Source organism: Ambystoma mexicanum, chromosome 6p (genome assembly GCF_040938575.1).
Source record: "Ambystoma mexicanum isolate Mex_15411 chromosome 6p, UKY_AmexF1_1, whole genome shotgun sequence".
NCBI lineage: Eukaryota > Metazoa > Chordata > Amphibia > Caudata > Ambystomatidae > Ambystoma > Ambystoma mexicanum.
In genome coordinates this window covers 230959040-230984676 of record NC_090935.1, presented here as the reverse complement: position 1 = coordinate 230984676, position 25637 = coordinate 230959040, and the positions used below count along the sequence as shown (strand labels likewise).

The following is a 25637-nucleotide window of genomic DNA, read 5'->3' as shown; positions in this document are numbered from 1 at the left end:
GTGGGTTTGAAATAGGAGGGTAAAGTCTCTTTACTCCTTCCATGAAGGCTTTAACTACTGGTACTTTCCACCACAAGACCTTGTTATGGGAAGTGGTGTATGCCGACAGGGCTGCCAGGTGTACTTTCAGTAAGTTAAAAACCAATCCTGCATCTAGCAGGTGGAGCATTTATGTAACAATAGTGGAAGGAGTGCAATCAACTGGGTTGATTTGTCTACTCTGGCACCAGATAACGAATCTCTTCCACTTGTCAAAGTAAGAGTGCCTTGTGTTTGGTTTCCTAGATTCCTTTAGGATGTCCATACACCTCTGTGGTAAATTGAGATGTCCAAACTCTATGACCTCAGGAGCCATGCTGCCAGGTTCATTGAGTTGGGTTGCTGATGCACTGTTTGACCTTGGTGCTGGAACAGTAGGTTGTACCAGGCTGGAAGTTTGATGGGCTTGCACACCGCCATCCTGCGTAGGTGTGGGAACCACGGTTGTCTTGCCCACATGGGAGCAACTAGGACGAGCGTCATCGACTCTCTGTTCATCTTGTTGACCACCTTCCTGATGAGGAGTTGGTGGAAAAGCATACGCAAACATCCCTGACCAGTTCATCCACAGAGCGTTCCCCTGGGAGTCTGGTTGGGGGAACCTGGATGCAAATCCTGGGCATTGTCTGTTTTCGCTTGTGGCGAATAAGTCTATAGTGGGGAAACCCCACTGAAAGAAGATATCTTCTACGACCGCTCTGTGTAGAACCCATTCGTGTTCCTCTGGGAGGGAGTCTCTGCTCAGAGCATCCGCTAGGGAATTAAGCTCCCCTGGAACATGTTGTGATGACAGGATGATGTTCCGTCTGAGTGCCCATCTCCAGATTTTCTGGGCAAGCTTGGACAGATTTGGCGAACAAGTCCCTCCTTGCTTGTTCAGGTAGAACATGGCTGTTGTGCTGTCCGTCTGGATTTGCACTGACAGGTTTAGTAGGTGGGGCTCGAACGCTTGAAGCGCTCTGAATACTGCCAGAAGCTCTAGCAGGTTGATGTGGTTCTTGGCCACTGAGGGAGACCAGAGACCCTGAGCTGTGTGGTGGAGATGGTGAGCTTCCCACCCCGTCAGACATGCATCGGTAGTGACTACTGCCTGTACTTCGGGATCGTAAAAGGGTTTTCCCTGTGCAAGATTCTTTCTTGTCCACCAGTGAAGGCTTTGTACTAGTGTTGGCCAAACGACCACTAGATCGTCCCACTGACCACTTGCCTGAGACCACTGTTTCGCCAACCATTCTTGCATGGGACGCATGCGCAGGCGCGTGTGGGGGACCAGGTAAATACATGACGCCATCATGCCCAGCAAGCGCATAGCTTTGCGTACCGTTATTTGGTGACCGGACTGATATTACGGAATTTGCAGTAGTATATTCCGAATTCTTTCCTCTGAAGGAAATGTCACCCCTCTTGAGTATCTAGGATTGCTCCTAGGAACTGTTTGGAGGTGCTTGGCACCAGGCTTGACTTTTTCTCGTTGATTGATAAGCCTAATTCGTGGAGGAGGTCGATAGTCCTTTGAATGTTTGTTCTGCAAATTACTGGGCTTTCCCCCGTTATGAGCCAGTCGTCCAGATAAGGGTACACCGGGATTGCCTCCCTGCGTAGGTGTGCAGCTGCCACCGCCAGTACCTTGGTGAATACCCTTGGTGCCGAAGCTATCCCGAAGGGCAGTACCTTGAACTGGTAGTGCCGACTGTCCACCTTGAAGCGCAAGTACCTTCTGTGCGCTGGGAACATGGAAATATGAAAATAGGCATCTTTCATATCCAAGGTTGCCATGTAATCCCCCCTTTTTTAGGAGGGGGATTACCTCTTGTAGCGTAGTCATACTAAACTTTTGGGGCTTGACATACTTGTTGGCAGGCCGTAAGTCCAATACTGGGCGCATTGTCAAATCTTTTTTTGGCACAAGGAAGTAAGTTGAGTAAATACCCTTGTTTACCTGGTGTCCCGGGACGAGTTCTATCGCGTCCTTTGCTAGCAGATTGGCGATCTCCTCGAGGAGAATCTTCTGATGTTCTAAAGAGCGTACTCTTTGTGGTGGAGGATGGTTCCGGGGACGCTGCAGTAGTTACCCTGCGGATACTGTTGACAGCACCCATCTGTCTGATGTGATCCCTTCCCAAGCCTGGGTGAAGTTGGAAATGCGTCCCCCTACTGGGGTTGCGTGAGAAGGGACCACTGCTTTGGTGGAGGCGTGCCGCCTCCTTTACTGGGGCTGCCTCTGCCTTTACCACGTCCTCTCCTATTACCCCTGCCGTAACCCTGGGTAGACTGTTGGCTGTTGTTGTTCCACTGTGAACCCTGCCCCTGGGAATAGTTTGATCCTCTCTGGGAATTCTGGCTGCGTCGGCGAAAAAAATTACTATTCCCTCTCTGGTTAGGGGGTTTATTGGTTAACTGGCCAAGGGACTTGAGTGTCTCGTATTCGTCCTTGGCATTCTTCAGCGCGTCCTCGACCGCCTTATCAAACAACAGATCGGCTTCCACTGGTTTGTCCAACAATGATGCCTGGGGTTCTGTCTTAAAACCAGACTGCCGTAACCACGCATGTCTCTTGATAACAGTACCTTCTGCTATCAATCTGCCTGCGTTATCCGCGGCGTCAAAAGTTGCTTTTAAAATGCAACCAGACACGGCTCTGCCCTCTGCGGAAATTCGTGCTAACTGGCCCTTTAAGGGTTCTGGTGCAGAGGCTATGAGTGCCGCGACTTCTTCCCACCGATGGCAGTTGTAGCTGGCCAACAGGGTGGTGGAGTTTGCAATCCTTGCCTGATAGGTGGACGTTGAGGCTACTTTCCCGCCGAAACCATATAGTTTTTTGCTCTCCTTGTCTGGAGGAACTTTGGACGATGACAAGGGTGTTCCAGCCCTCTTACGAGTGTTAGTGACAACTAGGGAGTCTGGCTTCAGATGTCCTCTTATATAGAGAGGGTCAGACTGGGCTGCCCTGAAAAGTTTTTCAACTCTGGGATTGACTGCTCTGGTGAGGTTCGGGTTCACCAGGGACGGGTCTATTCTTCGCTGAATAGACTTAAGGATAGAGATGGTCTGGGCAACAGGCCTCCTTTCTCCCACCAACTCCTCGGCGAAGTCCCTTTCTTCCTGGACACCGTGGGTGTCAATATGTAAATGTTCTGCTGCTCGTGCGAGAACCTCGTTCAGGAGGGGTTGGTTATCGACACGGGAGTCGGTAACCGGGCTTCCTTCTCTACCGGGGAATCTACTCTGTAGGTTTCAGGGTCTTCCTCTTCCTCTTCTTGGTCCTCATCATACCCATAGTAGCCCGTCCCGGTTTGCTCTTCTACCATGCCAAAATCTTGGTCCTCACCAAAGGAAGTCTTTCCTTGATACAGTGAGTATGGCCGTGAGTATGGTTGTACCTCGAAGGGGTCTGTAGACCTCATCGGTGTCTCAAACCGGGGCTTCTTACTCGGGGGGATAGGATCATTAGTGCCTGAGGATGTAGCCCCTTGTGGATTATATTAAAGGAAATGGTCTGGATTTTTATCGTAAAATTCTGCCAAAGAAGACATCCTTGACATGACCCTATCTATGTCCTCACTCGACCATTTTTTGGAACTGGGAATGACTCTTTCCGAAATTCTAGGAGATTTATCTTGAGTAGATTTGCTGGTTTTAGAAATATCAGCAGACCTGGTCTTGTCGGTCTGTTTAGGAGGAGTGGAGTGTATCACAGGTGTGGAAGAGTGCAGAGGCTGCTTCTTCTGCTGTTTTCTCCCCTCCCCGGGAGTGGAAAAGTGTTTTCCCTGTCCCTTTGTGGCTCTGGAGGTTTTCGACGCCTGGCGTCGAGGATCAGGGGTAGAGTCCCTGTCCTTCGAACGTGGGGCCTCGCTGATATTGTCTGCGGGCTCCGACTCCTGGAGAGCGGCCTGGGGGTGGAAGTCGTCTTCGTCCTTCGACGATCGAACTTCTGTTAGCTTAGGGAGCGAGGCACTCTTGGCAAGAGTGGATGATTGCCTGGAGTCATGCAGCGATCTCGTTCGAGAACGCCCAGAGGACACCGATTCGGACCTTTCTGTTTGTGCCTCTTTCCGAGAACTCGACGTCGTCGAGTCTCGGTTGGACTTCGTGTGCTTTGTGTGTGTGGTGTGTGTGGTGTGTGAAGCGCTTGTGTCGCCGGGGGTCTTCCCTATAGCCGCCCTGTCAGACGACCTTCCGAGGTCGGGGACCTGCGCTCGGCCGTCTTTCGACGCCGTAATGCCCTCGCCGTCTGAAAGCACGGCGTTGCTGCCATCGCTGAAGGCGCCCTCCGCTGCCATGGCCGCCTGCCTGGCGTGGTGGGCCCAACGCTTCGTCGAACGGTCCTTAAGTGTCTTAGGTTTAAACCTACTACACTCTGCAGTTTGCTTCGGGGTGGTCCCTCGGGAAGCAGAGATTGCACGTGGCGTGCCCGTCGACCCAAGGGTATTTGCGATTGCACTTGGGGCAGAATTGAAAAGGGGTACACTCCATACGCACCTTGAGGCAGCGGGCTGGTAAGTGTAGGAAATGTATAAGGTGTACCTATATACCAAGAGTGTAGAGTATGTCCAACCCCCCACTCTCCCTACTTGCAGAGCCGAGGCCAGAGGCCTTCCAAGGCCCGGGCCGAGGCCATAGGCCTTCCGAGGCCCAAATCCGTCGTGCAGCAGCCGACGGTCGATTTCTTCTCCAAGCCGGCGTCGAGTGTCGAAGTTCGAGGTTGGGATGGGGAAAGGATGTAAATTAATCAATATTTTAGCAAAAGTATGGCTAAGGCCAGGGGACTCCGCAAAATGCTTCCGACCAATATGGCGGAAAAAAACAATCTGAGGATCCTAGACGCGTGAGGGATCTTGGGTACAGTGGACGTCACACTAGGGATAGTATTACTGGCACGCCCTGTGTCGACGTCCATTTTCGAGTTTCGAAAAACAAACTGTAATACTCCGCAGCTTCCACTAGATGTCGGCCTATGCACAGCATGTGATCTAAGCAGATTCCACAAGCCTCAGAAATATATATACACACTCACAAAGAGGCTCAGGTGCACTTACATACAGACACGTACATACAGTCAGATAAACACACAAGGTTCTAGACACATTGATACACACACACTGTCCCAATTGTAGTGTGTCGGAGCAATTTCTTTTTAAATTCTGATACTTAGAAACTTGTTTTCCCTAATGTAGATACAAGACAGCAAGCATTAGAATGTACAGAAAAATAGCACTCAATAAGACACTCCCACCTGCCATTAGGCAAACTCGGATCTATGGACAGCGGGAATTTGAAAGAGCATCCCATTTCCTCAAAATCTCCCCAAGGGACACTTAAAATGTCAGTGCATTTATGTCAAATCAGCCACACATTCAGTTGAGGTTGTAACCTGCTAGTCACAAAAACATCTTCACAGCAAACTGCAAGGGTGCAGAAGTAAGACTCTGACACAGAGGGGTCATAGTGTTTGTTATAAACTTTTATTCAAAGGTAAAAAGGAAAAGAAAACACTATCTTGCCCTATCTCTAAGAGGGTTTTCCCTGCCGTAACAAAAATAACCAGTGAAAGAATGTCCAAAGTAAAAGTCCCAATGTCCAGTGTCAAAATCCTAACTCTCTCCCTTACACACTAAACTAACTAAATCAAAAGGAGATGTCTTCTTAGTCCTGAGGAATGACTCCATTCCCCTGGACAAAAGGCAGTTCTTGTCTTGGTAAGAAATGTAGTTAGTTCCTTGGGTTCCCAGACCCTGGTTGGCAGCCTTGGCTTATTGTAGCCGGGTACTGCCCTGAAGAACAGTCTGGATGCTCTTTCCAAGCTGTAGTGGGCCATCGACCCTTGGGTGCAGACCTGGTTCCCTCTCACCAAGTACTGCGACCAAGAAGATCTGCATGGATGTACTTTCAAAGTTGTAGTGGGTCATACAGACTTGGAGCTTCATCACGATGTTGGGCGGTGCGGTACAAATGCAGCAGTAATAGCATTACAGTCACATTAGTGCGCCGCTCAATTACGAGTTTGTCAGATAATTGGAGGATTCACCTCCAGCTCTGAGCTGGGAGTAAATCTACTGATTTTCCACCCATTTTCAGTGCAATTACCACAGCGCAATTACTGCCGCAGAAAATGCCCCATTGGGTCCAATGGACTCCAAAAGAATGGGGACTTGCATCGCCATCACCACTTGTGATCCAGCGGTCATACCGCTGTACCAAGTGGCGGTAACAGTAATTGCATTGGGCGGTATTCTGGTGGATTTACTTCCAGAATACCGTTCAACTTGTGATGAGGCCCCTGGTTCACTAACCTGCCAAGTACTGTGTGGACTTTCCACTACTTTCCAATTCTTTTGAATTGGGTGCAAGTCCCAGACCAGCAAGTGCACCTTTAGTTTTCCCATCTGTAGACATGATTTACACCCTCCTGCCAAGCCTTACTACAAGTCCTTACTTACCTCCGACTATGTTAGAGTCCCAGAACCTCCTTTCCCAGCTTTGCGATCACCTCCTTCAGATTTCAGAGCCTTTTTGGCTACCCACATTCCTTGTGGTATGGCTGGTGTGACTGCTGGCTCTCTCGACTCAGCAGGGCTTGTTCCTGCAGCAGCTGCACACTTTTCCTCCTTTCAGTGAGAGTGTGTTTTTTCGCACTCTCGCGGTCCCCGGGTCTCTAGGGTGTCTAGAGTCTTCTTCATAGCACGCCAGTGGTTTTCGAGAGATTGCTTTTCCCTGCAGTTTCTCTGCAGCCTTTTTCCTATTAGGGAGAGTGTGCTTTCGCACTCTTGCAATCTCCGGATCTCTGGGAAGTCTTGGTCCGCATGTGGACCGCATGGTCCTCTTGTCCTGGACAGCCCTCAGACTCTTTCTACTTCCTCTTGGCGTTCCGGTCAGCACCCGCCTGTGCGTCAGGCTTGACCTGGCTCTTATAGTTCCTCCAAGAAGAGCTTGATGACTTGTCAAGTCTTTCTTTGGTTTTTATCTTGTTTTTTCCAATCACCGGTCGTGAACCACTAGACTATTGCAGTTACTTCCAATGGTTACTGAGTATTTCTCCGCATTCCCTCCTTGTCTCAGTATTAAGTGGGTTTGGGTGTAATAACTCACTAAGACTCCTTCTCATCTCAGTACTCTCTATTTGGATTGCCTTAGAAAAGTACATAGGGTATGAGGGTAGGTCTGAAGAGGAAGGAGGTTAGGGAAAGGTGGGGTAAGTGTGGAAAGGGGTACCAACGTCATGTGCTTGGTGGGGGTACTGTGTTCTCCAGATATGGTTGTCACTGATCATCCAAACAAGGGTTTCCCCTCCCATGAGATCCACCTGCTGACTACCACCCCCATGGGGACTATCGGGTAGCGGCCTCAACAACCTGGCCTCATGGGAAGGGGATTTCCCTTCGGAAACAGCGATGACATCATGGGATTCATCACAAAGTACTCAAGCCTTCAACTCACCTAGTTGTCTGGCCGAGTTAAACTGCCCTCCCAATATTCCTGTATGTACACGCAATAGGAACCAGACGATTCCCCCAAATCTCACAGACATGACTTTAAAAATGCCCATATCTCGGTGATGGATATGCCAAACCATAGTGAGGTTTCCTTTAATTTTACATTAAGTTTCCACCAGATTTCCTTGCACATCTCCTATATGTTATCAAATGCCCTCAGCACATTTTATTGATCTTATCCCAGAGTTGTTCAGCCCGATGTTCTGAGGACACTTTCAGACATTTTCTCTCAATCTCTGTGATGCTACCTGGAGATCTCCCTTATGTTCCCAGCAAAACCTGTGGTTTTCTTGATAGCCCTGCTGTGCTGTGTACAGTCCAGAGTGAAAACTCTTACCAGCGCTCGGAAGGGAGTATTTTATTTGCAGTGACTGCAGGTGCCTGATGAGAGGTGTGGACATCTGTGAGAAGCTTTCAAGGAGTGGAATGGTAAATATACAAGTAGAAGAAATTTAAGTAAAAAGAAAACTACGGGGGTCCCTGCACCCAAATATGTACATGTGCCAGAGTATGATCTGTTCAACCACACATATTACATATTCCAACTTTTCTTAATGACCCATGCAAATGCAACTTTTCTAATGTTATTATTTGTTACATATTTATAAAATAAAAGAAACGAGATATACCTAAAAATCAACATTCATCCAGATAATACATTTTCTACCATTTTAAAAATACACATGATGCATTACGTCTATTAACACATTGCTTTTCATAGACTATTCGAAATGTTGCAGGATACCCCTTCTACGTTCAGGCAATTACTTAATGTGCCGCTTGTGATGCTGGAAATGCATCGGAGAGACAGGGCCTCTGTATCCTTGTCCTTTACTGCTTTTTATCATGTGTTCTGTCGTGTTTTCCACGCAGGAGTTCATGTGGGACTCCTGGCGGTGCAGCTCTCTCTCTTTTGGTTTGGTGAACGGACCCGTGGGATACCCTTATGGCACCCATGGGTGGGGGGGTACAACCCTGTGCCCCTAGTGTATGTTTTTGTGCACCTGTGGGTGGCCCGCAGAGCACGGTATGGGCTGGTGGCAGCTCCATGCTGAATTTGACAGGTGCGCGGAGTATCCTCAATTTTGGGATACCCCGGCCCTACCATTGGGATCAGTTGATTCCTGATGGAAAACAAAATGGCCCCTGTGGCCTCTTGCTTTCTATTACCTATTACCTTGTTTTCCCAAAGTCCTGAGAAGCCCTGACTCTGTCCCTTCCCCCTGACTGGCTGTTGGGTGGAAGTGCCATATATGGTGTTGTTGTGAAGGCCCGGCCAGACTAGCTGGAGCCTTCCCAGTGATGTATGTTGTGGGTACCTCCTGTGGGTGGGACCCGGGTGAATAGAGTGTGTGACGAATATGCATTCTGTGTTGTGGATGTCTAGTATCTGGTGGTTGACACAAAGGCTGAGACAGCCCTGCCCGAAACCGGTATGAATGCAGTTTGGAGTGTTGAATGGCTCGGTACTTGTCCCAATACACATAACTTGTTGTGAGTGTCTGGCGAGAAGTGAATGGCCTGAATACCTCGTGTGCCTGATTGGCTGCCTGCCTGCATTAATGCCCTTAGTCGTGATTGGATGTGACCCAGCGGAATGAATGGGAGATCAACAGTATATCTGGGGACCTCTCACTGCTAGGAATCGTGTTCAGAAGCTGAAGTCAACTACAACGAGTAACTGGAGTAACTGAAGCTTGACTTTGAAGCCCTGCTGGACGATAAGAATTGCTGTTGCTCTCCTTCACAATCTGAAAGCTGCTGTGTCTCCAAGGACTGACCCAGAGAGGACCTGGTAAGGCGCCCTCTTCCCTAGCTACGAGGGACCATCGTGCACAGCTGATCTTTGCCAAAGATCTCTGGTAGACAGACCTACGACAGGCTGCCGACCCGAGACGGGGACTGCCGCGGAATCCCAAAGGGAAGCACCCGGACTGTTGGCCGCCACTGTCGATGACCGCCGTCGGCGACCGGAGCCACTGTGCTCCCGTTTGCCTAAGAACTTCATTTGATCATCGGACGCTCTCGTCTGCATCGTCGCTCGCTTTATCCCGCTGGAGAAGGCCCGACCGTCGACGCGCCGTGAAGCATCCGCCGGTGGGTTTCCCGCCACCTAAAGACCACAGAGACACCGACGACTCGACGCCCTTGCTGAGCCACAGTTCTTCATCCTCTCTTTGCGGTCCAGAACTATCGTCACCGAGGTGCCCCGTACGCCCCTTCCTTGCAGGACGCCAACGCTCCGTCGTCGACGAGCACCGCTAGGAACGAAGCTGCCACTTCACTGCCGTAGTTCAACCTGTTCTCCGTCGGACGTTCGACGACCCGTGACTCCTGCCTTAAAGGGAGGGCACTCAAGAAGGGCCGTTGATTCCCCGCCGCCGAACGCTGAGTTCCTCGACGCCTCTTGACGATCCCTGGCTCCTGCTTTAAAGGGAGTCACTCAAGAAGGATCGGTCGACGCATCTTCGGAGAACTCTACTCCACCAGGTACATTGGGGGGGTAAAACCTTAATAGGAGGAAATAAGACTATTGAACAATATATGGACTGGGCTTGTGCTATATATCTTTATTTACAGGTTGCCCAGGTGGGGGGATCGCCACACAGAACTGTGCCTAGTGGTAGGGGTCAGCATTCTGCCTATTGTTTCAACCATCTTACGTTCCGGCCTATCTCTATGGCTGGTTTCCTCGTTATTGATCTGTGTGACATTTTAACCGTACAGTTGATGCACTTTAATGAGATTCGATAACATTGGTGTTACCACTTTAGAATTGTATATATTTATCATTATTGACTTCCGAGTACAAAGTACGTTATTGTGATCGTGTACATACCTTTGAGTATTAATTATATAAAGACTGTGTTTTCAATAATACAGTGTGTGGACATTCCTTTGTGGGGGTTTGGGGACTACTCAGTTCTTGAGAACCAGCCTGCATCACCTCCTGAGAAGCTAGGCCTTGATTGCTCGTCCATTGCTACTTTATAGAGAATCTTGGCTGGGGTCTTCTGTGCCTCTCCTCTACTATATAGAGAGCAGAAGTACAGACACCCCCTACCAGTCCTTTACACCGCTTATCCGGGACAGTATGTTATATTATGTTAAATGAACTTGGTAAAGCGAACGTAAGCCTGAGGGCATCTTGGCGCTGTCGCATTATTAGCTGAATTTTAATATAAAAGACTCCAATCTAGAAAAGAGTCATTTTCAGTAATCTGTGGAAGAGGAAATGGTCCACAGTGCCCCGTAGGGCCATAGGAAGATCATTCCAGGCCTTTGTGGCCACCACAGAAAAAGCTCAACCTCACTGACGCGACAGTCGGTACCGGGGAACTACTACAAGAAGAGCAGATTGAGATCTCAGGGAGCGAGTCGGCACATAATGTGCGAATTTGGTCTGCAAGTACTCTGCTCCCAGGCCATAGAAATCACGGTGCACAATGCACATGGATTTAAAGAAGATCCTAGTAGCAATGGGAAGCCAATGCAATTTCTTTAACAGTGTGGATATATGAGATCCAAAACGGGGCCCAAGTATGTATCTGGCAGCCGCATTCTGCATTAGCTGGAGTCTGTTAATCAGATAACGCGGTTGAGCCAGATACAAAGAGTTGCAATAGTCAAGAGTGCTCAAGACCAGAGCAGCCACCACCAGAGCCTGATATTCAGCAGTAATAAAGGGCAGAACCTCAAGGGCAAGTGGAGAGTATATTTAAACCCCAAGATTCCTAACCGATTGAGCCAGCACAGGAAGGAGGCCAAGAATGGCTGGCCAGAATTCTGCGGTCCAGAACAGATGGGGAGATGTTGTACCGACAATCAGAACCTCGGTCTTGCAAACATTTAACTTTAACCAGTTACTCATCATCCATGCCCCCACGTCCTCAAGACAGTTCCTCGGCCAAGCAGCTGTGTCAGCTTGAGAGAGGTCCCGGCGAACAAGGATCTGGGTGTCATCCGCAAAGGAATAATAGCGGAACCCATGAGCCTGGATGAGGAGCAAGAGAGGTCTAATATAGACGTTAAACAGGATGGGCGATAGTGCAGATCCCTGGGGGACACCACAGGACAATGAGATGGGAACTGAGCGGAAACGAGGGAGCGACACAGACTGAGACCGATCAGACAAGAAGGCCAGGAACCAGTACACAATAAATAGAGTTTATCAGGACACTCAGCTTCTCCTTTACAAAACCTACGTCATCGTCGTTCTTCAGTTCATTATACCAAGAGCCACAAGGTAACATTATTGGCAATAGATCTAACCCCAATATTATCAGGAACTTCCTAACATCCGTTACCCCATATTTGTACTTTCTTTAAAATCTTCCTATCCATGATAGGTAATGAATCCTCGGATAGGCTGAACCTTTCTCCCATTGCATCACATGTAGACTGTATTAATTTACACCATACCAGTCCTTACCATTCAGTACCAAAGCAACTCTGTTTGTTAGTGTGCTAAAAATGTTGTTAAATATTTCTGACACATTATTCTAAATCTAGGGCCACCCCCAATTCTAGGTGATTGCTGATTACCAACTACATGTTCTCCTCCGTGATAGACATTTCCCTGCCAGCCCCCAATGTTATTTATTTCCAATAAGGCCACGGTATTAAGGACTTCCACACTGTGCATACAAATTGATGCTACCTTCAACACAGATATTAATTAAATGTTGTCATATCTTACTACTAGCAAAGCAAGCAAACCGCAGAATATGGCCAGAATTATTCTTCATATTTATGGTGTGTTCTTTCCAGTCGTGTCTGAAATCAAAATATATTCCAAGATATTTCTAATGCTTAACCACTGTTAATTCTATGCCATCCGCAAGCCACCTGAATGACCGTTTTCTCCTCAACAGCCCTTTAAAAATCTTAATTGTAGTAATTGCTAGATTGGGTTGTTGCTAAACTCATATACACTTTCTGCACCTCTGTGCACTCCAATCGGAGTTTGGTCGATGACCAACAAATTGTCTGTCTACGGCAACGTCCCAAGGTTATCTTTACCCTAAAATAGCTGGAAAAAATACAACATTTTAGGAGCTGGCCCAGGAAATTGGACACAGCATTGAGGAAAGCAGGATTCCCTGTTTTAACCAATGTGCTGTGAACATGTTCTCTGAACAGCTTTCTCCCACTGGGCACCAGATATAGAGCTATGCACATGTATGCAAAAGATTCACATCCCAAAATAATATCTAAGGCATTCGTCATGTGTGCCCTGCACTGCAGAGGTGGAGGTGGCCATACAATATAGAGACTGGCCCATAGTTCTAATGTCTATATAGATTATGAGTTTTAAAGCAAAAGTATTATCTAGAGTGGAACAACCCTCGAGGCACACGGTCTGTGAAAAGGGCAATAACCCTTGAATATCTGCCCATTCTTTCAGCCAGGTGAGGAGATTTGTTGCAATGTTTTTTTAAATCAGTATTGTGATGAATCCTGCAGAGTCCTAATGAACGTCCCCTCTCTGGTGGCTAGGGAAAAGCAGACGCTTTCTAATCCTGACCTTGGGGTGGAGTTCTGCAGGAAGATCACCCTTGGAGGAGAAAGGGGCCCGGGGAATAAGAGGACTCTGTTGGGTGAGATGCAGTATTTGGCGTCCTCTGAAGAAGACATCTCCTCAATACCAAAGTATGTAATGGCTTGTTGTCATAATAATCTTTTTGTTCCGCAAGTTGAACATCTTAATATGGGTAAAAACAATGCTAAACCTTTAGGCATTGAGAGAAATGAAAACCCTTCTAAAATCCTGGAGACTTATGGAGCTAGAAGCTCCCCTAACTCCCAAAGTACAGTGAAAAGAAGTATGTGAATAATACCAATTCAAACTCTAAAGAACTTTATTCCTCTAAGCAATCCAGCTTTGTGATTGATCCTTATGATATTCCTTTAAAGAATATTATTGGAAACAGAAGTGACTTCAAGACCAAACATCAAGTTAGAAAAGCCAATTTTTGGTATTGGGTCCCATAATCCCCGAAGTACTGGGACGAAGAAGATGGCTAAAGAGTAACAAAACTGCAAAGTGTAGCTTGTTAATGCAAATGACCCACACCTGAGGGAGACTCAGGTACAGGCCATTAGTGAGCAGGGGGAGCAGTGTGAGCAGCAAAATAATAGACTGGAGGAAGGAGAAGACGCCAGGACCACTGTCGAGCAGAGAGCAGTAGCCGTTCCCGAGAGGGTCTTTGCCTCCAGAAGCCTCAATAGCAGAGGTCACGGAGCGGGAAGCAGGAGAGAGTATCTTGCCCTATAAAGATCTGTTTTGGAGAGGCTGCGCAGCGGGAAGTGAAAGTGTGGAAAGCTTTCCTCCCCACAAGGCTCTCTCCGCTGGCAGGCAAGCACCAAAGAGCCTCCGGAGCAAAGGAACCTTTGTGTACAAGTGACGCAGGTGGCAGCAGACTGAAATCAGCAGATTACCAGATCGTGAGGAGCTCCTGAAGCGAAGTACCTGTAAGCAGCGAGGGAATCGGACATGCACGCCTAACCCAGTGAATTCACCAACTAATAGTGACAACAGAGCATTCTGTGACTGCTCGTATGCTTGATACAGTTGTTTTCAAATTAGAAAACAATTGCGTATGTGTGAAATTAATACAAAAGGCAATTTGTAATACCGAACTATCAGAAACCAGAGAAAACATTATTCTACAAAACCAAATGTCTTTAAGCATGCACGTTTATTTAGAACTCAGCAACAGGATGGGCCAATACTCCTAGAACCTAATGCACACAACCATTACCCAAGCCAAAAGAAAGTAACAGCAAGGCAATTTAAAACCCACAGATATTGCCAAAGTCAAGTGGGGACAAATGCAAGTTCCAAATGTTGTAAAGCTTTTTGCCCCAATTTGAAGAAGTACATAACAAAAGCTGGTATAAACCCACATTGCAAAGCCAAGGAAGAAGCAGAACAAACCCATATCCTTGTCAGTGCATCGTTAAGAAAGCAGTGGGGAAACAAGAGTGGCAAAAGGGCTGCCCGTTTGGAAAAGGTTGTTCAGAAGGAGAGGAGCATAACTTGCAGAGGTTTTGGAAGTTACAAAAGAGTACTAAAGAGCACCAATATGAACCTTGCCTTCCCAGAAGAATTGCTTAAAGCCTGATGTTGGAGAGTAATGAACACTGTAAAACTGGGATCCAGCAATCTGCCGTGGGGGACCAGATATCATGTAAGCTGCTCTTAACCAGAGAGACACTTGTATGCAAATTACTGTTTGGGCAGGGGAGTATACCCGAACACCAGACTTTGAAGTAGTAGGCCTGGCATGGGAGTAGTCCAGGTGTGATTGAAGTAGTAGGCCGGGCATGGAAGTAAACCACATACAAGTTGATTAAGTGCTGTGAAGTGGTGTTAACAAATTGTCCTGACAAAACTGACAAAGCCTCATTAAGAGTATGCCAGTCATACAAGAGTCATGGAATGGAAACTTACCACCGTTGCCGGTACCCATAATATACCGATAACATCGGGATATCGGGCGCTGGTAACGGTAAGGTGAGTTTGCAGGTAACCCACTGGTACTACCGGCATGTTACCGGCAAACTCGTATGAGGGCCAAACTTTCATTGCTGAAGCAAACTGTATAAAACTGCTGCAGAAGTGTTGTATATCGTCAGAAATACGAGGGTGTTGCCAAAAAGCATCCTGACAAAGACAATTATGTTAATACTGAAGAACTAAGGAAATATTCTTTGTTTATGTGAATAAGATTACTTTGAGTCTTACTATTACAAGAAGAAGACAAAGACCCTTTGTTGAATCGCTGGAGTGTTGGGACATTTTGTGATCAAGTTGGAGTCACAAAGAACTGTGTTAGAACTTTGCTATAAACCAGGATTTCCTATATATTATTTGGAACTGTGGAACAGAATCCCGCTTGAATCTGGAGAAGGGGAATTTACCCAGATTATAAGGAGAGACTGTTGTCAAATTATGAACTTAACTGTTATATTTTTGTTACCTTTGAACTGCCATGCATTACCTTGTTGAGTTACTGTATGTGTGAGGGACAGAAATCCTTTGTTAGGGTGTTTCCTTTAGTTTATTTTAGGCAGGGAAATCCTCGTCAGGGTAGGGATCGTGAGGTGCTTTTCCAACCTTTTGAGTTAATAAAATGGCAACTTTTGAAAAACCTTCACAAAGTTGTCTGCCTCACATCTGTGACCCCTCACAGTATCCTGTATAGATATAAGTCTATAACTCTCAGGAAGCTTTCAGTTTGCACCGTTTATGGTCAGGACTCGGATACTTCTGCCCCAACTTAATGGAAAGCTGTTTTACAGCAGAGCCTGACGTGGAAGTGGTGATACATACATGTTTCCCATTTTAGAGGTGTCACTTTCAATAAGTCCATTTGGATGTCTTTGGGGTCGGCAGCTCTTGAGGTTTTAAAGTGACAAAACCCTTTATGGCCAGACTATAGATTCCACCATTGCTGTTGAGTATTAACTATCACAAGGACATACACTTATATTGTCAATACATATTTTTTAACACCTGACCATAAAGATTGTGCATATGTGAGCAGCATGTTCTGTCTAACTTTTGAGGTGTCTAGCGCTTGTACTTTACGAAGGCCCATTGCCATGCTGCACAACCATTTCTCTGTGTCCTCTTCCCTTTAGCTACACTGATCATATTATCTTAATGTTTCTCTCCTTCACCCTATTCTTTACTATATGTAATACAACTTTATACAAGGTACACAAATTGTCAGTTAGCCTTCCAATTCCTAATCAAACGACCTTGCCATATCAATAATTGTGCTGTGCTTGCAGGAACAATCTTTTAAAATAGGTTTTCTTTGCATTCGTTTTCTTTTTTTTCGTTACTCTTTTCCGCAAAGGAGATCTACTCTGCTCGCAAAACCAACCTACTTCAAATGAAACACAATTATTACATTACATTTCAACATGTCATTAACATAGGATCAATAGTTGTAGAACATATCTACCTGGAGGGCCGTAGAGCAGAAGTCCTTTCCACGGCGAGAGAATCCCAGTAAACAACTGAGGATACTACAATACAGCAAAGATCAAATTAAAGAATCAGAACAGTATCAAAAATACTGTGATTGCAATTATTTGTCTTAATAATAAATTATGCATTATACATTAAACATAACTGCTGGAGTGGGCGGAGCATACCATGATTTCCTGTGGAAATTCAAGATGCACATAGATGCTCTTCCAGTCAAGGCTATGACTTCCCTTTCATATACAACAGTTATTTATATTTATACCCAAAGAATTTAGAATGTAAAAAGTCTTTAAAAGAAAAAGAAAAAAAATCAAACATGTTGCGATTATTAGGAATAGTTAAATGTCAGCGCTATCACCGGAAATGATCTTCATTCTAGTACAGGGGGAATTCATCTTGAGAAGGTTTCCACAGTGAAATACACACAAATGTGTGGTTCTATGTGAAAGTATTCCCATGAAAATGTAGTCATGTGAAAAAGTAGTCCGCAAAAAGTAGTTTAAAAAAATGTAGTCATTTAATACAAGCAATGCAAAGTGTTAAAATATTGCAAGTAATAAGGTCGCCAAAAAAAGCTCTTTTTAAATAAACAAAAATACAAGGCGGAAGGCTGTAAACCCTTACACTGTTCCAAACCTCTAAAGAAAACTCCACAATCACCTTAACTACATTCTTAAACGTTACCTTAACTCTACAACCCTTATTCTACCCTTAATCCTTACTTAACACTAACCCTTCTGGTACACAAAAACATTTTGTTGTGCTTGTGACTCAATACAAAACACCAAATAAAAATTCAATGGGCCTCATTAGAAGGTTGGAGCTAACCATGCTGCTTTTAGCGGCATGGTTGCCTCCATACCGCAATCGGGGCCCGGGTTCCTCGAATGAGGAATTACCGGGCCATCGCAACCTTGGCGGACCCGGTAATTCCCCGTCCAAGGAACCCGGACCCGGTCCATCCCCATTCCCATTCGAGTCCCCATAGGGCAATGGGAATAGGGATGGAGCTAACAACGGGCCCGTTAATGACGGGCCCGTTGTTAGCTCCCTGGTCCCCTCGCGGGACCCGGTAAGGACGCGTGGTTATTCCAGGTGCCCATTGCGGGTCCCGCGAGGAGACCTCATAATAGGGCGGAATGGGTTTACCGGCACCGGCACCTTTACCGGTGCCTGTAAACCCATTCTGCCAACCTTATAGTGAGGGCCAATGAACTGTAAGTGTAACTCCAACCCCATTACCATCACGCCACAAATTCCATAACACTTGCCTTAACCCAAACCGTTGCTCTAACCCAAACTACAGCCTTACCATAACCGCAACTCTAATACTTACCCTAAGGCTTACGCTACTGTAACCTATAGGTTTATCCTACCCCTATCCTATGTCAACATCGCCAGCCCTGACCCCACCATCCCTTTCTTTAACATTTTCTCAAACCATTACTCCATTATCCTAGTCTTACCATAACCGCAACCCTAACACTTACCTGGACACTTAATCTAGGCTAACTACGAACCAAACCCTGACACCAACAGACCTCCCACAACTACCCTGGTCCTAACTAGTTCCCTAATTCTAGCCCAAATCTTTAATTTAACCCTAACCCCTATCCTAACACTAAACTAGGCCATCACAAGCCTACTAAACCCTCTTTAACCTAACACTTACGCTAGCAGAACTGTATTTTTTGCTACTTTTCAGCTGTCTTTATTTTCACCATGATTTTTTCCACCGACTACATTTTGTTGGCAACATGATGTATATGTATCCGCTTGTAATGTATATGTATCCACTTGTATATGTACACATAACCGTATTCTTAAGCTTATGCACAAGTTAACAGGCAAAGGATGTGCTACTGTATTCTTGAAGCAGGTAATGTATATGTAACCTTTGTCCTATGTAACCACATTCTTCAGTCAAGCATCCAGACGCCCGAGGGCTAGGCGCGCTCTATAAATGTAATAAATAAATAAAGCATTTCTACTGGATAGCAAATGTGTTTAATCACGCCCTTGTGAAAAAAAACTTTAAAATAACAAACATCTTCAAACATGACTCTTTCAAATGATTGAACACTAGTTAACACCCTGTGCAATATTAAGGCGCAAAAGTAGGATGAATTGATTCACTGGAGTTAACGAAATGAATCACAATACAGACATCATTACAGTCAGCAAACATTAGACCAGGGACGTCATTTGGGGTCGGCAGAGGTCCCAACTGCGACCTGAGGTCTCCCTTGCGACCTTTAGAACAAAATTTGTTTTTGTAATGTAAGCTCATGGGCTGTGGCCAGCACCATGTGGCTCTTTATTTCCGAAGTGGCTGGCTTTCTTGTTAAAGACCCTTAAAAAAGAAGAAAAAGAAAAGAAGGGACACAAGTCTAACATTATCAGCACTGACCCTAAATAAGAAAGATTAGGAATAAATAATGTGTCTTTCTGGAATTCTATGCAATAATTGCTAGACTCATTAAAGGTTTATTTCAGGCACACTTCAGGGGTGAGTCACTGATTTAGTCTGTTCTTAAACGCCTCAACTCAGCCTTTAATCCTTCTGAGGTCGATAAATGAGTACCAACACAGGTTGGGTGATATTGGGTGTATATTTTTTCTATATAAAGCGCTTAAGCGTAAGTGCTATATAATAACACATCATTATCATTTGGTCGTGGACGTCTGCTTGCATTCACAGTAATTTGGTAATATGGGCCTATATACACTGATCTTAACGATACATATGGTGATCCATTCTTGTATGAAATGTACATCACATTATAGCGATATCGTAACCATATTTTTTTGTAGTGTACAATGCTATGTGATAGCACTTCCTGTTTTGTCAACGGGTGAAAGGTCGCGTTCTATCGCATCCCACAATATCACTTCGGGGTGGGGTCAAATGACATCACTTCATGTGATGTCACCAGGGGTCAAGGGTCGTGTGATGTCACTTCCGCTACCCCTGGCATTTTGGTGAAATGACGTCCCTGATTAGACACATTGGCCCTGATTCACAAAGCGTTTTCCAATGGTGTTTTGCCATTATAAAACGCTTCTGTGAATTAGGCCCATAATAAAAAAATGTCATCAAACATTATACAATCAGAAGTGCTTATGAGGGGTGAGGGTTGGGGCCGCTGTTGCATGGCTACAAGAGGGCTGATGCCCGAGAGCGCTTCAACACAGCGACTCCTAACATCCTAAATCATCCTTGCTATATCGGCTACTTTGAAACGCCAACACCAGCTCTCGATCTGCTGTACAACACTGCCTCGACTGGGTCCCTTGGAGCCATTTATACACAGCTGCAGGGACACCTCGAATCCTGTTGCCTCTTTTCGCCATACCGGGGCCTTGCGTCTCCAAAGGGAGGGATGGTACGTCGGCATCAGTAGTGCCTACGCCTCTTGGATATGTTGCGGGTCTCCTGCTGGAGCGGGTATCGCATTGTGCACCTGTGGACATGCGGCGACAACCTCACAGTTCCTGCCTGAGCTCCTTGTGTTCCCCGGCAGCTCCTCTCCTCCCTCCCTCTTGCCCGCCACCTACCCTGCAAGTCCCGCCACTGAGGAAGGTCGGGTGGGCTTTGCCTGCGGGTGCCCCATGCCCACGGCCGAGCTTCTCTACTTGCCTCACCCGGACCACTGACCTACCTCTGGAGACTATGCTGACCTTTACCATCCTCATTGGCGCCCCTCACGTCTGTACGATGCAAACTGCGCCTGGCTGCTGAGACAGCACTGATGTTCGCCTCCGGGACCTGTGCCGGGGTACCGGTCTGGAAGGAGGGTCGGGCAGTGACCCCTAGAGCCACGTGAGTACAGTCCCCTGGTGCCGGCCCCAGTCCCCCTGGCCCCGCAGTGGCTCTGCTCTGTCCTCCTCTTCACCCGCTCCACAGACGCTCTGCCTCGGAGGGTCAGGCGGGCCCGACCTGCTCACCGGCTCCACCCAGACCACCAGTCCCTAGTTGGGAATTTCATCGGGCCTGCGGACGAATTGTGCAATCCCCCACACCCTAGGGCAGGGGGGTGAGCACCGCCTGCTCAGCCTCCTCCCCGCACTCACCAGCGTGAGGGGTCCTTCCAGGCCTACACCCCCTTTTTGTCACAACAAGACAACAGGGTGCTGCATTGTCTGGGCTGCGGTGGCCCTTCACCCCCCACTGTTCCGCTCCAGAGCCAGCAATTAGTTACTCCAGTGGCGCACTACTCTGCTGTCAGATCCCTGATGGGGGTCTGTTGCCGATTGTGACAGCCCTCCCGTGCCTTCACCTGATCCCTCGTGGGGTTGGTGCACCCTGTACCGGGTAATTGCCTCCTCATCCATTCGCTATACAATAATATACGGACGCCAGCAGTTACCGTATTCCAATTTTCAACAAGATGGGCAATACTAAAAGGCAAGCTAAAATTTAACAATTTGCACTCCAAGATCAGGCCTCCCCTCCTCCTCCCGCTACCTCCTCTTCTTCCACCATCGATGTGCCCACCCTGAAACAGACCTTACTCGACCTGAAAAACAGCACAGACAATCTTGGCTCTAAAATTGACACACTAACTTGAAAAGTTGAGACGTCGGCTATTCAAATAGACAAACTGTGTGGCTGCACGATCGAAGCTGAGCGATGTATTGGCGATACCAGTATAGAGTGTCATCTCTACAGAGGGAGGTAGCCGCGCTACAACAATCGGTTAGGCGAGTGAAGGTCAAGAATGATGATCTGGAAGGGAGATCATGGAGAAACAACGTCAAGGTTGTCGGGGTCCCCGAATCCATCCATATCGATAACATGGAGAGATTGATTGAAAAGCTTCTTATAGAAATACTTGCCCATCCCCCGTTGTCCAACATGTTTTTAGTGGAGAGGGCTCACTGTTCCCCGACCCCTAAACCTCCCCCCGGTGCTCCAGATAGGCCAATCATCGCCAGGATCCTTAATTACCAGGACAGGGATACACTCCTCAGCACCCCTTTGGTGTAGATACTGCACCTAGAGTTCCATGCAGTTAGGGTTAAGTGGAGTGGGACGTGAGCCGGTATGTTGGGGTTTCTGGTGTGGGGTGGGGAGCTTGGGGTTTAAAGTGCTTATTCAAACAATGTCTCCGATTACAGAACCACATATTAAATGTGTACAAGGATTACAATGGGACATATAAGAACTTATGGTGACACAGAGAACCCTGGGGCTCAAACACTCTTCATATACAATACGATGGGGGGTGAGTCGTTAAACATAATGTCATGGAACATCAGGGGGATCACAAACTGCAAGAAATTCTGATTGGTATTTAACTACACTAAAATGCATAAGGTTAATGTTTCACGCCTGCAGGAGACACATTTTCCCCCGGGCGCTCAATTTTCTCTGGCGAAGAGCAGGGGGTACACTGATATGGTTCTTCCTATTCCTCCCAATCCCGGGGTGTTGCAATATATATACATCAATCAGTACAGTTTTGTCTGCATGATAAGATATGTGATGTGGAGGGGAGATATATTGTCCTTGCTGGGGACTGCTTCGGTCTAAAATCCTGTTCATTAATGTATATGCTCCTAACGTAGACTCGCCTAACTTCTTCCAGAAATGTGCTGCCATGATCCATACGTTCCCAAAATATGAGATTGTATGGGCAGGGATTTTAATCTGGCTTTGTCACTAGATATGGACTGTTCATCGACGTCAGAGCGAATACCACCCATGGCGGCCACTGCCTGGAGGGTTATAGTCGATTCTCTTGGGATGGTGGACATATGGCGGTATATGCACATCGATGTAAAGGCGTTCTCGTTTTTCTCTGGTGCCCACGGCACAACATCTCAGATAGATTACATCATGTTGTCAGTCCCCTTGGCTGGTACAGTATAAGCCTGAAGTCTTTTACCAAGAACACTGTCTGATCACTCCCCCGTCTTGATGACAATCGCTACCCTGACACAGTATGGCATCCCCTCACTGGTGCTTTTGCCCCAGCGCTCTTGTAGACACGCTGTTCCAGGATGGAATCCATGGGGCTATCCTTGAATATATCCGGATTAACGTTGACTTTGTCCTAAGCGTATATAAGGGGTTGCTGCATTTCCAGGGAGGGCGGCGTCCTCATATCCTTGTGGGAAACTCTTTGTCGCCTAGAAACAGAGATTAATGACTTGGAACACAAACAGGCTCTGGGCTTTGATACAGAGATCAAGAAGTCACTCTCCGAGAAGCGGATCAAGCACTTCGAGACTGCGTTTAGGAGGACAAATATATGGGGGACCCCATTCTCGCTAACAGATATTCCGAAGGGGACAGGCCCAGTCGCACTCTTGTGTGGGTGATCCGTACAGATAGGGGCCATGGGGGGATCGTGGAGGTCCTGGATCCAAGTGGGAACTTGGTCCGCAAACCTCAGGAGATTAATAAGGTGTTCCGGGACTACTATAAACTATGATACACTTCCCAGCTCCATGCCTCTGTTGAGGATGTCAGGCTGCATTGGGACCGAGTCGCCCTGAGGTGGCTTGACCCGGTGTATGCGGACCTGATAAATACCCCCTCCACTGAAGAGATTTGTAAGGTTATTCACGATCTTCCGAGCGGCAAGGCGCTGGGACAGGACAGGCTCTTGGCAGAATTCTACAAGGAGTATGGCAAAATCCTTGCACCGCACCTTTGTAATGTGTGCGAAGTTTCTCTGTCCACTGGCCTCGTACACAAATCAACCAGGACAGCGGTCGTCATGCTGTTGCTGAAGGCTGATTAAGACCCTCTTAATTGTATACCGTACAGACCATTATCACTTATTAACACAGACAAAAAAATTCTTGCAAAACTATTGGCTGACTGACTTCTTCCTCCCATGAACGCCTTGGTACTCCCCAACCAGGCCAGTTTCATTCCGGGCAACTCCACACAATACAATCTGAGGCGTCTCTTCTCCCGATACATTATGTTAAGGAGGAGATTCCCATTATAGTCACAGCCCTCGATGCAGAGAAGGCCATCGACTCGGTCGAGTGGTCCTTTTTGTTTGAAACCTTATGCAGGTCTGGCCTAGGTCTCCACTACATGCAATGGATACGTCTGCTGTACACGACCCCCCTGGCTAAGATACTGTCCAATCAGATATACTCTGACAGCATTTGCCCCACTAGGGGCACCAGACAGGATGCCCTTTCTCCACTATCCTTTTTGCCCCGACGGTCAAACCCCTTGCCTGTGCCATAAGGGAGTTTCATTCCCATAGGGGGGTAAAGTTATACTCCCATATATCTATCATATCTCTTCACACGGACGACCTGCTGTTGTACGTGAAAGACCCCAAACAGAACCTACAACCACTAATACAGATTCTCTGGGCTGTGTATTAACTGGTCCACATCAGAGATCTTATCAATAACCCTCCCAGTACTTCCAACCGATGTTGAGGATGAATTCTGCTGGCACCTGGAGGGGATGAAGTACCTTGGGGTAACGGCATCCACTTCGCCGTCCAAGCTATTTAATGACAACTACTTAGCTGCCCTAGAGCACTTAGAGCGCAAGGTTGGATCCGGCTTCCACTGTCCCAGGCAGCACGTGTGCCACTGGCTAAGATGGTAGTGGTCCCTAGCATGCTGTACATTTTCAACAACGTCCCACTGATTTCCCCCCTCGTGGTTTTGTAAACGTGCCCATTCGTTCCTTTCCAGACTGGTTTGGGCCGGCAGACCGGCTAGTGTCCCCAATAGGGGGAGATACAATAGAGGCAATAGAAGGAACAGAGGGCAGCACAGAGATAGAGGAGGCAGACAATATTGGCAATTTCCCCAATATGGTCCCCCACCTCCCTTTGTACAATATGGCCAGAACGCTCCCTTTCCCACTCCCAATCTCCCTTTTCCACCTCCCGAACTAGGACCACCACCGTTAGACAACCAATTCCACACCAGGAGGCGGACCTAACGGAGGTAATACCCAAGTCATCGGTTTACAACATTTCTCATAGGATTTTAAACCCATTTGAAATTTCTACACTAGAGAGAGGGTTCTCTTTTGTACCCATACAAAATCCATCCAAAATGAACACGGAAATTGAACTACACAGTCTATTTCGTAAAATTAGATTGAGAAACTTCTTTTGCCGCAATGAAAGAGAATCTACCGATGCAGATTCCACCACTCCGTTTAGAAGCAAGTCCACTTTTACACCAAGCCTTAATATGGTTTCGGATGAAACGGCGATTTTTGAGAAGGCTGTTCTTAGGGACTTTAACTCACTACATAAACAGATTGCCAACTATCCTTGTACACCTAGCTTTAACTTTTCCAAAAAAGAATGGGAGTGCCTTAGGAAACTTAAAGAAGATCCGTCCATCATAATTAAGCAAGCAGACAAGGGGGGGAGGCATCGTTGTTTTAGGTGCCACCCAATATGATCAAGAATTGATGCGTCAACTTGATAACCCTCTGGTGTACCATAAATTGAGTGGAGACCCTACCGAAGGGATTAGTAAAGAAATCAATGCCATTTGCACCACAGCACGCAAGGCGAATATTATCAGTGAAAAGGAATTTTTATTCCTTACGGCCAAGGGGACTAGAGTCCCACTATTTTACATATTACCTAAAATACACAAAGACCCTACCTACCCTCCGGGCCGCCCCATAGTTTCGCTCTGTAGCTCCATATTAGAGCCGTTGGGACAATTTCTTGACTACTTTCTGAAACCCTTGGCATCCAACACTGCCACATATGTATCAGACACTACGGATGCTATTAAACATATTGAGAACTTGCCTCTCAACCCAGAACATGAGATGTTAATTACTTTGGATGTAGAGTCCCTCTACTCCAATATACCTCAAGCTGAATCCCTAACGGTTATTAAACATTTTCTGGACACTTGCACCGAGATCCAACATATACCCAGTGAATTCCTTATCCAGCTATTAGAACTAGCTCTTACTAAGAACTATTTTAGATTTAAGAACTCTTACTATCTACAGGTTAAGGGCATGGCAATGGGGGCATCTTTCGCCCCCAACTATGCTGTCTTATACATGTGGCAATTTGAGAAGTCTCTCATATGACATGACTCGAATCCTTTCTTTGCGGTCATACGTCTATATAAAA

The 25637-nt window shown here is 46.8% G+C and overlaps 1 protein-coding gene across 2 annotated transcripts in view; it reads right to left on the bottom strand.

Moving 5' to 3' along the window:
• Positions 1–25637, bottom strand: part of KATNAL2 (katanin catalytic subunit A1 like 2) — a 597051-nt gene that overhangs the window by 214501 nt on the left and 356913 nt on the right. For both annotated transcript variants that reach the window (XM_069626931.1, XM_069626932.1), the window contains one exon: positions 16508–16571. In XM_069626931.1, coding sequence (XP_069483032.1) covers positions 16508–16571 — 64 coding nt within the window. The remainder of the gene's footprint in view (positions 1–16507; positions 16572–25637) is intronic.